This window comes from Puma concolor, chromosome B2 (assembly GCF_028749965.1).
Source record: "Puma concolor isolate L17-30 chromosome B2, mPumCon1.1.hap2, whole genome shotgun sequence".
NCBI lineage: Eukaryota > Metazoa > Chordata > Mammalia > Carnivora > Felidae > Puma > Puma concolor.
In genome coordinates this window covers 114,669,657-114,683,443 of record NC_141671.1, presented here as the reverse complement: position 1 = coordinate 114,683,443, position 13,787 = coordinate 114,669,657, and the positions used below count along the sequence as shown (strand labels likewise).

The window sequence follows — 13,787 nt, the reverse complement described above, 5'->3', positions numbered from 1 at the left end:
TCTTTGCGTGTTCTTGTTGTAATTAACCCCTAGCCTCTGAGCTAATCTGAATGTGATCTGAAAGAACCTGGTCTGGGGTGGGTGTGTGAGTGTGCATGCACATGTGCATGAGCAAGAGTGTGCACACGCACATACACACCAGATTGCATTTGTGGAAGGGCAGGGAAAGAAGACTTAAGAAAAGGATGAGCATTAAGCAGAGGTGGTCTGAGGTGGAGGCAGAAGAAATGGAGATGTGAAAAGAAAAATAGCAAAGACACCTTTCCTTTGCTTGTCACTTGGCCTGGGGCATACAGCTGTGCCCACCTGCCTCTGGAAGTCACGATGCTTCTTTGGCAATATGAAGTTCTTCTTCATTTCTGAGGATTCCAGAAATAAGAAGCAGGAAGCATTCTAAAGGATGAAAACATGGATCCTGGTAACTTGAACACAGTAACAAGGAGTCTGGTGTTATTACCAGAAGTCAGGCTCAAAGAGTCTTAGGAATGAGATGTGCTGCAAGCTTATTAATGTGGCCAAATAAGACAGGAATTTCTGAAAACACTGTTGGCTTTTTTCATTACAGGGGCATCCACTTAGAACCAAGGCTTGCTTTTTCTTGATTATAAAAATAATGCATGCTCACTGTTGAACATTTAGAAAATAAAGAATGCACACAAAAATACACTGACATATGTGATGTGTATGTATAACCCAATAGTCCCAGAACTTTTATAAAAGTTGGTCTGCTACAGTGGTTTTGTCTACACTTAAATATGGACTATAACAGGAATTATTTTAGTTTAGAATCAGTTATCTTACACCAGTTTGCAAAATACAACTTTTGGACACCACAATCGACATGAGCCAACAGGTCATGAACCAGAATTCCAGGCTTTAAGAAAACATGGCGCTAGTCCATTTTCCGTGACAGCTGACTTCGGTCTGTTCATGCTGGCATGTGTGGCCAATCTGAAGTCAACTGCGTTGTTCTGGATCAGTGGCCACAGACAGACCTAGCTAAAGAAACAGGCTGTTTGATTTGGGGCACTGTGCTTACGGAAATAATTTCTGCTGTACCAAGAACAAGCTGCTCTTTCATGTTATAATGAAGTCATTGTCAAGTGTGTTTTGGGAAAGCACCTAAAAAGTCTTTAATATTATTATAACCTGTCATAAACAGACACCACCAGAACATTAGAGCGTAAAGAGTCTGGAGCAGACCCAGCTGGGTGAGGGTAAGGTGGAGTTCAAAGCTGTGTCCTCAGCCTGCATAGAGCCCACAGTCCTGCTTCCAGCTAGGCTAGGAGCTTTCTCCCCTATGATGCAGGGACACAAAATGGGGAGGAATATGGGCTTCTTCCCTCTTGCCCTATTGTTTATTCTACCTGAGAAGCTCCCTTTCTCCCGTGCTTTCCTCCTCCAATGTAAATGCTCCTTAGCAAAGCGTTGAAGGGTTAGTGGGTGCTGCAAACAAATGGCTTGAACAAAACTTGTATCCCCAATGAGCCAGGCACTCTCCCCACCTCTACGTCCAGAGGCCCACAGCAACTATGCAGGAGCTAAGGAAACCTGGATTCATCATAGTTTTCCTTTCTGCCCCCAGAGCTTTATTCTTCTGCAAAAGAGTACACAACAAATTCAGTCGCTTCTATGACTGGCTTTTGCATTACAAAAATAAGTCACTTCAAAGTATCTGTTGAGCTAAGCTGCTGACCTAAAGCAAGAACTGCTCTTAAAAAGGAGCTTGCACCTGTACCCATCAGTAAGTGATTATTGTTCCCATAATATTGTGAACTTTAAAAGAATAAGAGGTGCATATTTACACCTATTCATCATTGTTGCTTAATCATTCCTTTTTCTACTATAACCAAAGTGTAATGGACAACTGGCATTACAAAAACACCTTAGAAAAAAGTAATCACCTTGTAATATATCATTTATTAAATGTTATTAAATGAGGGGCGCCTGGGTGGCTCAGTCAGTTGAGCGCCCAACTCTTGATTTTGGCTCAGGTCATGATCTCGCAGTTTGTGAGATTGAGCCCCAGGTTGGGTTCCGCGCGGACAGCGTGGAGCCTGCTTGGGATTCTCTCTCTTGTCTCTCTCTCTGCCCTTCTCCCACTCTCATTCTCTCTCTCTCTCTCTCTCTCAAAATAAATACACTTAATTTTTTAAAAATCTTATTAAATGAAAGACAACATAATTGTAATATGGGACGTATACAAAACTAACAATAAATAGCTCCTAAAATACTGAGGTAGAACAACAATAAGATTACTGAACATACCTGAACTAATTCTGCCTTTAACTCTTCTTTTTCCTCCTCAGACAGCATGCTAGAGAAGTCCGCGCTGGCTACTGTGTCTTCATCTCGCCCTTGCAATGGTTCCGTCTCCAACAACCCTTTAGGCAAGATTGATAAAAACAGAATGCAATTAAAATATAAATTTAGCCAACTTCTGTTTTCAGTCTGGAGAACTAGATGCCCTGACTGACCCTCCTGCTGAAAAACAACTAAATATTCCAAGAAAAAAAATCTTTCTAAATGTGTGATGAACTTCCAAGAAAGTAAAGAATAATACGAAGCCAAAGAACTAAGGGAAAGTGGGAAGCCAGAGGTGTAAACAAAAGAAGTTTTCATTAGTTCCACATTTGCCACCCAGATGAATTCCAGCTTTGGCTTTCACTCTCCCCTGGGGTGCAGGGGGCAGAGGACAAAGCCTAGGGCCACCCAGAGAGAGGGGTTTAAGGTGAGACTTGTCCATAAATCCGCATCCCCTCAGAGCTGCACCCTGAGAGTAAGGTGAACTGGAAATAAATACCATTGCTCCCCACAGGGATCTGGCAAGGCAAGTAGCCTGCCTTGACACTCAGCATTAAATGGATGGCAAAAATGCCTCCCTGACATCCATAACCCCGAGTGGGACTGTGTGTGAGCTGGGTGCTTGAATGCACACTATGTGGGTGGCCCAAATGAAGTTCGAATAGAGAGTATTGTTAACTTTTTCCCACTTTGGATGTGGAAATATGTGGATACAAAACCAGGAGCAGCAGCAGCTGGGAGGAAACATCACAGACAAACTGATTCTGGCAGAGGGAAAAAAGGAAGTGTCTGGGTTCTTGATGACATGGTTGTGCCACAGAATGACCCCCAGGACAGCACAACTTCTAACTTGTTAGGTGAGAAAAATGCCTTATCGTCAAAAAATAAAATAAAAGAAAAGAAAGAAAGAAAGAAAGAAAGAAAGAAAGAAAGAAAGAAAGATAGACATTCCCGAGTTGAGGACCTTGGCATCTGGATAACTTAAACGCGTATGTTCTCTGGAGGACCCAGGAAATAGGCCCTCACGGATACGGAAGTTTCATTAGGACATTTATACATCTGTGGGGAAAGGAAGGTCTTTTAGTAAACTGTCCTGAAGCAGATAGTTATCCATGTAGAAGAAATAAAATTGGATACCTTTACATCATTCACAGAGATCAAATTATAAACAGTTTAGAAGACAATAGGATTTATGAACCTCTGGGTAGGAGGGACTTCTTAAGACACAAAAAAGGAGGGCGCCTGGGTGGCGCAGTCGGTTAAGCGTCTGACCTCAGCCAGGTCACGATCTCACGGTCCGTGAGTTCGAGCCCCGCGTCGGGCTCTGGGCTGATGGCTCAGAGCCTGGAGCCTGTTTCCGATTCTGTGTCTCCCTCTCTCTCTGCCCCTCCCCCGTTCATGCTCTGTCTCTCTCTGTCCCAAAAATAAATAAACGTTGAAAAAAAAAATTAAAAAAAAAAGACACAAAAAAGGGCAAATAATGAATAAAAGAATGAATAAAATCACAAATGTCTCTTCATCGAGCACACTATATGGAAAATTAAAAGACAAGCCACTAGTTGGAAGAAGACCTCTCCTGCATGTTTAACTAGTAAAAGATGCATTTCCAGAATAAGCAGAATTCCTACAAACCAGTTTCAAAAATGTAAATAACCCAATAAAAACAGGGCCAAAACATCCAAAAGAGATTTGCTATGGGGAGAAATCACAAATGGTTAACAAACTCAAGAAAATATGCTCAACCTCACTGATGTTCAGGGAAATACGGATGAAATCACTGCACACCCACTGGTTTAGTAAAAGTTCAAAGTCTGACATTATCGAATGTTGACGACTATGTGAAGGATAGAAACTCGCACACATTGCTGGCAAGAATATAAAGAGAGATAAAAGACTTGAAAAATAATTTAACATGATCTGGTAAGTTCACATACCCTACCATCAATCAGTTCTACACCTGTGTATGTATACACCTGAGACACTCATATAGGAGCACCAGAGGTCATTACTAAGAACTTTAATGGTAGCAAGAACTGTGAGCCATGCAAAAGTCCACAAACAGGAGAAGGCGCAAGTATATCCTGGTGCATTTACACCAGCACGAATGACAACAGTAAAATGACTGAGCTACAGCTACACACTACATGGATGAAACTCAGAAACAAGATACTGAGAGAAAAACACAAATTGGAAAAGAGTAATAAAGTATACTCCCATCCATATGAAGGCCAAAAACATGCAAACCTAAATAAAATGTTCTTTAGAAAAGAAAAGCAAGACTATGATAAAAATAATTCAGGAAAAGGGTTTTCTCTGAGAGAGGGTACGTGTAAATGGGAACAGGGAACTTATATGGGGTCTGTATAGGGTTAATGGTAATGCTCCATTTCTGGGACACTGAGTTTCTGTGTACGAAGATTTTCTACACTTTAAATTTATTTTGTAAACATACTTTTGTATATAAATAATTACTTGATAAAACAATTAAAAATAAATTTGATCTCGGGGCACCTGAGTGGCTCAGTCAGTTGAGCCTCTGACTTCGGCTCAGGTCACAATCTCACGGTTCATGGGTTTGAGCCCCGCATCAGGCTCTGTGCAGACAGCTGAGAGCCTTGAGCCTCTTAGGATTCTGTGTCTCCCTCTCTCTCTCTGCCCCTCCCCCACTAATGTTCTGTCTGTTTCTCTCTCTAAAATAAAAACTCAAAAAAAAATTTGATCTCAAGTCAAAAAAGAAAGATAATTATCCTACAATATTAGAACAATTGTTAGAGAGTAAAAATATGAAACCATCTGCAAAGTTCTCAAGCTGACCCTACTCTTGAGTCTCCTGTACCCACATCCTTTGGTCTGAATCAACAGAGTACCATCAGCATCTTGTGTCACTGCTGATACACCAACGCACATCAGTGAAGGTGGCATACTGCTGAACCAAGTTCATCAGATTCTTGTCCCATCTACCTACTCTAGAGGCCAGGTTCACTGTTAAATCATTTTCTTTTTCATTAGTAATATGTGTTCATTGTAGAAGATAGAAAAATAAAATTATCCATTACTAATTAAAATTACTGTTAATCACGTTATCTAGAAACAAATATCATTTTGGTCCATCCTTACTAGGTATTTCTTCTATGCATATGTCTACATTTTCTTGTATATATTTATATGCATTTACTGTTGTGAACTTGATTTATTCAATAGGAAATCATGAATATCCTGTCTGTCTAAAGACACACAGCCCCACACTTATATATTTTTGACAGTTATCCAGTACTTTGTCTCATGTATGATTGATAACTCATCCTGTTTACTGGGAAGCTACAGTGAACATCTTCCTAGTCAATCATTGGGCAAAATCTTGATGATTTACTGTACATTGGATTACAGAGTCAAAGGACAGGAACTTTTTTTTTAAGTTTATTCATTCATTTTGAAAGAGACAAAGATAAGTGCAAGTGGGGGAGGGGGGAGAGAGAAGGAGATGGGGAGAGAGAGAGAGAGAGAGAGAGAGAGAGCGAGCGCAGGAGAGGGGTAGAAAGAGAGTGGGAAAGAGAAAACCCCAAGTAGGCCTCACGCTGCCAGCACAGGACCCCACATAGGTTTCAAACTCATGAAACTGCAAGATGATGATGACCTGAGCAGAACCAAGGGTTGGATGCTTAACCGACCAAGCCACCCAAGCAAAGAGCATGACGGTTTTGAAAACCACTGCCTAATTATCTCTCAGAAAGACTGTGTTAGTTTTATGCAAACATCAGCAACCTATGAGAATATCTGTAGATTCTTAGTACAGCAATGTTAAGTAGGTCATTGAAAGAGGGGGGAAATGGTCACTTCTGCTAGTAAATATTTTTTAGAAAATATTTATTTATTTTTGAGAGAGAGAGAGAGAGAGGGTGTGTGTGCGTGGGCAAGAGAGAGAGAGAGAGAGAGAGAGAGTTGGGGAGGGGCAGAGAGACATAGGGACAGAGCATCTGAAGCAGGCTCTGTGCTGACAGCAGGGAGCTGGATGTGGGGCTTGAACTCATCAACAGTGAGATCACTACCTGAGCCGAAATCCAACCTACTGTGCCACCAGGTGCCTCCCTCCCCACTAGTAAATATTTATGTTTATGATGTGGCCGATGTATTTTCAGTCAATGTTGTAGAACTGCCTTTATCAAGAACTAGCAGCAATTCCAAGCACAGAGTTAAGAGATGGGCCCAGAAGGTAAGCAGCCCCCTGCCCTGGGGGTTAGGGTTAAAGAAGAGCCCTTGTAGGAACCTCTAAGACACCCTTGTCTCCCTAACTCAGCTGGGTCCAGGAACTAAAGAGCTACTGTTCAAACTTAGCTGGTACACAAGTTCTCAATCTACCCCTCTCTTGACAGTGTGAGAGGACACATGTCAGGTTACACACAGTACTACCAGGTACTTAGACTTTTCAAGACATCAAACATCTTTAGTATCTTCTTACAGTCTAGAAAGAAACCACAATTCAAAATCCATTTTAATTGACAATATGTGAACTGGGAAACTTCCAGTGGATTTAGGGAAAGAGGGAATTTGCTTTCCAGGGGGTAGTTTCTTCTTTTCAGGGGAAAATAACATAGACCTTATGCAGTGAGATTCTGTGCGCCAGCCTTCAGCTATGATCTGTCACATGTGCCAGTCCACGGCAACATCACAGATCCTTCAAAGTCTCACTCCCAGAACGAAGCCATTCAAGACAACTCACAACCACGTTCCTTGTTGGTTCGGGTCTAATTAGGCCAGTTACCTTCTTCACTCTTGTTTGACATTAAATGCCAAGTCCCCATCTTCTTTTCCTACTTCTGCTCCTATTTCCCTGCTGCATCCTCTTCCAATGGGTGTTCTTGAGTCACACAGCTCAGCGCAGGGAGCCATGCAAACCCAAACAAAGGAAGCACAGGGCCGGCTATTTCCAGTAGAATATGCTCAACTCACCGGGTTAGGAAGGCAGTAATCAAATTATGAGGTCAGAGGATAATTCCAGAGTCTAGGAGTAGATGAAAGAGGAGGTGAATAAAGAAGTGATTCACCAGTGGAAGTGAGTCAGAATGGGGAGGAAAAATAAAAGCAAATGATAAGAGACACCAAGTGACAGATGAGAATGTGACAGGGCAGCATGAGTATAAAATGACCTAGTTACTATGGAAGCAGGTTTTAGAGGAGATTAAAAGCATAGTTTTAATAAAAGCAGTTATCAATGGACAAAATCAGTCAAGAAACATAATTTTTAGCAGACACCAGTACGTTATGAATATAGACAACTTCATGAATTTGGTTCTCTTTTCAAATGTGCAAACTATGCCCCCCTTGGCTGGCATAGGCCCCCTTTGCCAGGGAGTCAGGAGATCTGGAATTCTACCATCTGTGGGTTTGCCACTAACTACAGAGTACACTTGACCTCAGTGTTCTCATCTGTAAAACTGATAACCTTATGGGATCATTGTTAAGAGTAAATTATGTGAAATAAGAGAAGACATGTGAAAATGTTATAGAAGTTTTTAATTTCCATATGAACCACAGCTGCATATTGGTGAAATTGGGGGTGATAGTTTAAAAAAATATTAATGTGCTATATTCTCTTTTGCTTCCCCAAGAATATAGTATTTTCCTAGCTGGTCTAAGGCTTCCACCTGTCTGAAGTGGGGCAGAGGAGCAAAAGAAACATGGGGAAAAGATTCACATTTAAATTCTTGGCATCTGAAATTGGGTTTTCCAGAGAGACAAAAGCTTGGCAAAATGGGCGATTTCCTAAGGAGAGGATGTTCTTCATATTTTTATTTCCCTCTTCATATATCATCAGAAGCCAAGCCCAGGACACCCAGGCAAGGGAGTTCCCTTAGGTACAGAGTGCATTAGAATTTACCAAGGGCATACATGTCTCCTGTTCCATTTCTTGGAGACGGTGGGAAAAAGGAAGGAAGAAGAAAGTGAAATGTGTATGTTCAATCTTTCTCTTTGGGCTTTGGCCCAGAATGATGGAGATTCTGTTTGCACCTCCAGATCCCCTCCTCTCCACTCTGTTCTGTGCCCTGGAAGACTGACCTAAGGAATACACCAATACGATTCCCTAACCCTTCCACGTTGGCCAGTGGGGAGCCCCAGCGGGACACTGCAGAGCAGAAGACAGGAGTAGGGACTGCCTCCCTCCCTGCCAGGCTGCACTGTGCAGCCTCAGCTTTTTCACTATCAGAGACTATGATTTCTGTTAGGGAGTCCTCTTCTACAGCTCAGTGCCTGTCAAGTTCCTAGAATCGGATGCTCTCCTCCAGCCTACAGATTGTATGGACTTCCCACTGCTGTTGTTCTGAGGTGCTTCTACACCCCACTCTTGGTTCCCCTATTCTTTGAATAGTCCCTTCACTCAAATCCCTTGAATGAGGCACCCCTTTCGAGCATGCCATCCATCTGCTTCTTTCGTGGTCCCTGACTGGTACAGGAAGCCTGCCCCAATCTCCTTTATCGGCGCTAAAAAATATATTTTTCTGGTTATCCCACACCAACCTGGAGCACAGCCACATCCTTGTAAACGGACCTTAATCTGCTTGGAGGCCAGGCACCAGCCCTTGGGGTTTAGTTCCTCAAATCACCTTATGCAGTCAGTTAACTATGCATGGGGGCCAGAACCCCCCAGAGTACTTAGGGAGAAACTTGTCACCTTGATAAGGGGTTGGTGCCCCTGCAGCTGGGGCTGGGGTTACTGGCTCTGGAGAGAGGTCTGGATAGAGGAGGAGGAGAAAATCTGCCACCAATGAGAACCAAAGTGAGGCTGAATCAGCTTGGAAGGGCTACTGGGCTAAAACCCAACTGAGGAAAACAAGCTCATGGGTAATATCTGCGGAAACTGTCAGCACAAGAGGACGTCACAGTCCCAGTGGAAGGGCCAGCAGAGAATACAAAACACTGCATGGATCCATCCTGTTTCCACATACCAGATACCTCCTTAATTCAGGGAAAAAGAAAAGGGGGGATTAAAAAAAAAAAGAGAAATCTGAGCTAGAGGGCAATTTAACTGAAGAACTGAACATTATTTAAAGGGGTTTTAAGAATTATTCCATTGGAATAGACTAAACCTATTTTTCTTCTCTACTACCCAGTGCCCAAGGACTCCTACCCAGATTGGGTAGATGTGGGTAAATAAATACATAAATAAATAAATAAACAAACAAGTAAATAAATAAGCCAGCATACATATGTACAACACAGAGTGTGAATACACTTTCTGATCCTGCTACAGGAGTATTTTGCACAAAAGACGGCATTTTACTTTCATTTATATGCAATACAATATACAGACACTTTAATAAGGGTAACAAATATCCACAGGTCTGACTATAATGCAGGAATTGCGTGTCTCCATTGGCCAGGTCCATCTTTGGGAAGCAGGTAGGTCTTAAGGTACTTGTCAAATGCTACCATATGCCTGCTTTCTTTATACCTACAACTGGCCATGATGACTCAGTAAGTCCTACACGTAGGGTTGAATGACATCACATGCCCAACCAGATCCAATGGAGTGGTGACTGTGGGCTGGTCCCAGACTTGCTGATGGGGATCCTCATTTATGAAACCTGAGTTCAGGGTCTGAATCAGTTGCAAGTTGCTGGTTTCTAAGTTAGGCTAGTCTGCTCCAGGGCCTATGCCCTTCCCTGTCCTACAACCATATTAAGAAAAGTAAACAAATGATGACAAGTATAAATCAAGAAATGAGCTTTGGATTAAAATGCCTCCGGGGCGCCTGGGTGGCGCAGTCGGTTAAGTGTCCGACTTCAGCCAGGTCACGATCTCGCGGTCCGTGGGTTCGAGCCCCGCGTCAGGCTCTGGGCTGATGGCTCAGAGCCTGGAGCCTGTTTCCGATTCTGTGTCTCCTTCTCTCTCTGCCCCTCCCCCGTTCATGCTCTGTCTCTCTCTGTCCCAAAAATAAATAAACGTTGAAAAAAAAAATTAAAAAAAAATAAAATGCCTCCTGCAACCTTGACATGAAATCACCCACTGGCATCAACATACTTTTAATGCATCCTGTTGAGCACTCCAGTGCATCAGGTCATGGCTTCATGCACATGATTACAACAGCACAGACAGCTAGGAGTTAAAATGACTATCAACCATGATTTCAGATCAGTGACCATATCCTGCACTGTTGGCAAATATATAAAAGTTACAGAATTTCTTTTAAGTAGTAAAATAATCTTGCATGTTATTTGTGTGTGCACCTGTATTAAGGAATTAAGAAATAAATATGGCTATGTAACCAAGCAAAGGAAGAAAAGTGCATATTTTCAAAAAGAACATAAAATTATTCCAGGACTTAATAAAAAGAAAGAATGCAATAAAATAAATAAAAATCCACACTGGTCTAAATAATACATTTAAGCCTGTAATGTCTATTACTCACTTATACTTTCATCATGATGTTTGGTAAAAATCACTTTAGGCATTCTTTTAACATAAAAAATTAAAGTATCTCCATTTATTCTCTCTGGGAAAAACTACTGAGTTAATCTCACTGTTGGATTTATGGCTACCTTTAAGTGCACAAAAACTAATACATGTTAATTCAAGGAAGGTAGAAATTAAAGACATAATAAAACAAGTTTATTCATTAGAATCCTTTCTGCACATTTACTAAACTGAACACAAAAACCTAAGTATTATATCCACCACCATCATGGAACTGCTTTTCATTTATTTACCAGCAACCTGTATGTAGCCTATTATTGAATCACATTGTTTCCCTGTTGTCCTGGAGTTTTGGCAGTGGCCTCACATGCTAAGAAGAAAAATGGGAACTTTACACCCCCACATCCTAAAACCAAGGCTTGACCCTAGTGCCTGACATGCCAAAAGATTTTAAAACTGGTTCTGCTGGTGTGGGATCACCTCCCTCTAGCCTTTGAGTGAGGGTGAAGTGAGCAGGGAGGGGCTGGCTTATAAGAAATTTGCATATACAGACAAGCAATGATTAAAGACAAATAACGCTCTCTTCTCCAGAGATCACCACCATAAAACTTTCATGCACATCTTTCTAGATCACTTCTTATATTGCAATATACACTCCCCCCCCCCATTTCTTAACATCCCTGAAATTGGGATGCTTCTGACAATCAATGGTGTCTTACAATTAATTAGTGGTTTTTTTTTTTTTTAGTAGTATGTAAAACAATAGGTATCTTAAAACTTTTAACATCTTATGGAAAAATCTGATACAAAGGTATATACATATAAAATTGAATATATCTTATATATGTGTATATTTAGATATATCTATGTATTTAAAAATGAGATCACACCATTTTGCAACTTGATTTTTTTTTTCAGACAACTTTCTCTTCTCATCTTTTTTTCATCTCATCTGAAAGCAGACCCTATCAAAGGTCCCCAACTGATCCCATAATGCATCTAGAGCTGGTCTGCCCAAACCTATATGCAATCCACAGCTACAAACTTACCTGGTTTTAATGCTCCTTAAGCCTCTTTTTCTCTAGCTGACTAATTCATGGCTTATGGAAGAGACTAGGCTTCGTCTTGGCAAATTCATCCCAGTGTTCTGATTAACGATTCATCAGGTATACTATATTGGGAAGAATCCTCTTCTGGGGACAAACCAATCTTAGGAAAAATTCCAGCTCCACCCCCTTTCAACTCTGGACTGTGATAGTTTGAAACGTGGTCTTTTCATATGTAAAATGGGGATAATAATGTCTGCCCACAAAAGTAGGTTGTCAGGAGTTAGAGTTTTGCAAAAATAACTAGCACAGTGTCTGGTAAATAATAATCAGTCAGCACACGTCAGCACCCAGTTGGGTCATACTTGAGTGAAATTCTTCCTTGATCAGAGTTAGTTATAAAATTCAAGCGCTATGAGAGAAAGAATATATGTTATTACTCTGTCCTCAACATGTTAAAAAAATTTCACTCCAGAGACAAGCCCCTCACATATATACCTTAAGTAACACTGCCAGTACATGGTAGTACACGATCACACACAAAGCCAATGCCCTAGGGAAACCTAAATCTTCACGCCATGCTCTGCTCATCCTTCTGCCCACTTCCTAGAAGGAGCCTATGTTCATGTGGCGTTACCCTTTCTGGCCATTGCTAAATGGACGAGGATGAACATCTGCCTCAGAAGTAGCCTCTGGATTCCTCTCTCTCGAGACTTTAAACTAAGAGACAAAGGATGGATTGGTAGAATCAGATTAAATCAGGTACCGGCAGAATTAGTAGAGAGTAGGCCTAAATTTCCTCAGCGCTGCCTTTGGTCACATGTTTATTCATTCAACAAATACTGAACACCTACCGAGTGCTGTGCAGCTCTTTGCTTTCATGGAACATAGAAACCTGCCTGTCCTGAGGTAACTCCTCTGACTCTGAATTTCCATGAGATTTCTCTTTATCCTTAAAATAAACCTCGTTTTTCATTTGAGCTAGCCCAAATGTCTCTTTCTCTTTTTCATGCACAGAAACTCTGAGTTAAACAGAGACAATAATATTATCAAATTCAGGGAAAAGAGAGATCATTATGCACTCTCTACCAAATTTTAACTCCATGATTTCAATGATTTGCCACAACATCAAAATCAATTCATTAAAAGTCTGATAAATCATTTTTGCCCCAAACTTTCTCTAAACCTAAAGTCATTCACTTTGTCATTTGTACTGTCTTTAAGATGTTCTCTGATATAAATGGTTTGAGAGGCTAACCTCTGCTAATCCACAGCCCAGCCCCCATCACTCTCAGAGGGCAAGGAGGAGACAGCAGTCGCCCAGCCACACCAGGCCAGCAGCATGTCTCGAGTAGTAGGATTCCCTGAGACAGGTGCAACTGTAACTGGCAACTGTTGGGCTAGGGTCTCTATTTGGATTTTGAAGGCATATCTGGCCCTTCAAGTTTGGCTTTTCCACAGTTTATCTGGAAACATCCTTGTGCATGCATAGAGAAAAGCACAGGGATCCAAGCTAAACCAGAAGAGCCAGAGATATTTCTGGCACTGAATGTGTCTGGAGGGACCAACCAGTAATTTCCTGGAGGTGAGGGTAAAAGACTGGATTCCTAGAGTTCCTGAGTCATCCACCCCCCAACTGTGGGTTTGTCTTTAGGAGTGTGTTCTCTTTACCTGCCCTGAGAAATGACAGACGAGTGTTCTCTACTCCAGTGTTTGGGGCTGAACTCACCAAGCCTGCCTCTTCACAACTAGGGCCTCCTGACAGCATTGGCCAAGTCAGAACCACAGTTCCTTTGCATTATGTGGCCACGAGGGGTGTTGGAGTTACCAGAGGAGAAGCCTAAAGCCAAGTATCTAAAATAAGTTAGGTTGTTTTCCAAGATGCCTGTCACAGGTAAAGTCCAGTCCCAAAGTTCAAGGCTGTGTTTGGGATAAGCTGTGTCAGAGACGAGGCACATGGTAGAGAGGAGATTCTGAGAGCCTAAAGGAAGTGCTCAGGAGTTTCCTACTGGCTTTAAGCTACGGCCA

General features: G+C 41.7%; 1 protein-coding gene across 6 annotated transcripts in view; it reads right to left on the bottom strand.

Annotated features, from left to right (window-relative positions):
* TPD52L1 (TPD52 like 1) overlaps positions 1 to 13,787 on the bottom strand; it is a 117,743-nt gene that overhangs the window by 34,599 nt on the left and 69,357 nt on the right. For all 6 annotated transcript variants that reach the window (XM_086707756.1, XM_086707752.1, XM_086707753.1 and 3 more), the window contains exon 2: positions 2,269 to 2,384. In XM_086707756.1, coding sequence (XP_086563882.1) covers positions 2,269 to 2,316 — 48 coding nt within the window. In that variant the 5' untranslated portion in view covers positions 2,317 to 2,384. The remainder of the gene's footprint in view (positions 1 to 2,268; positions 2,385 to 13,787) is intronic.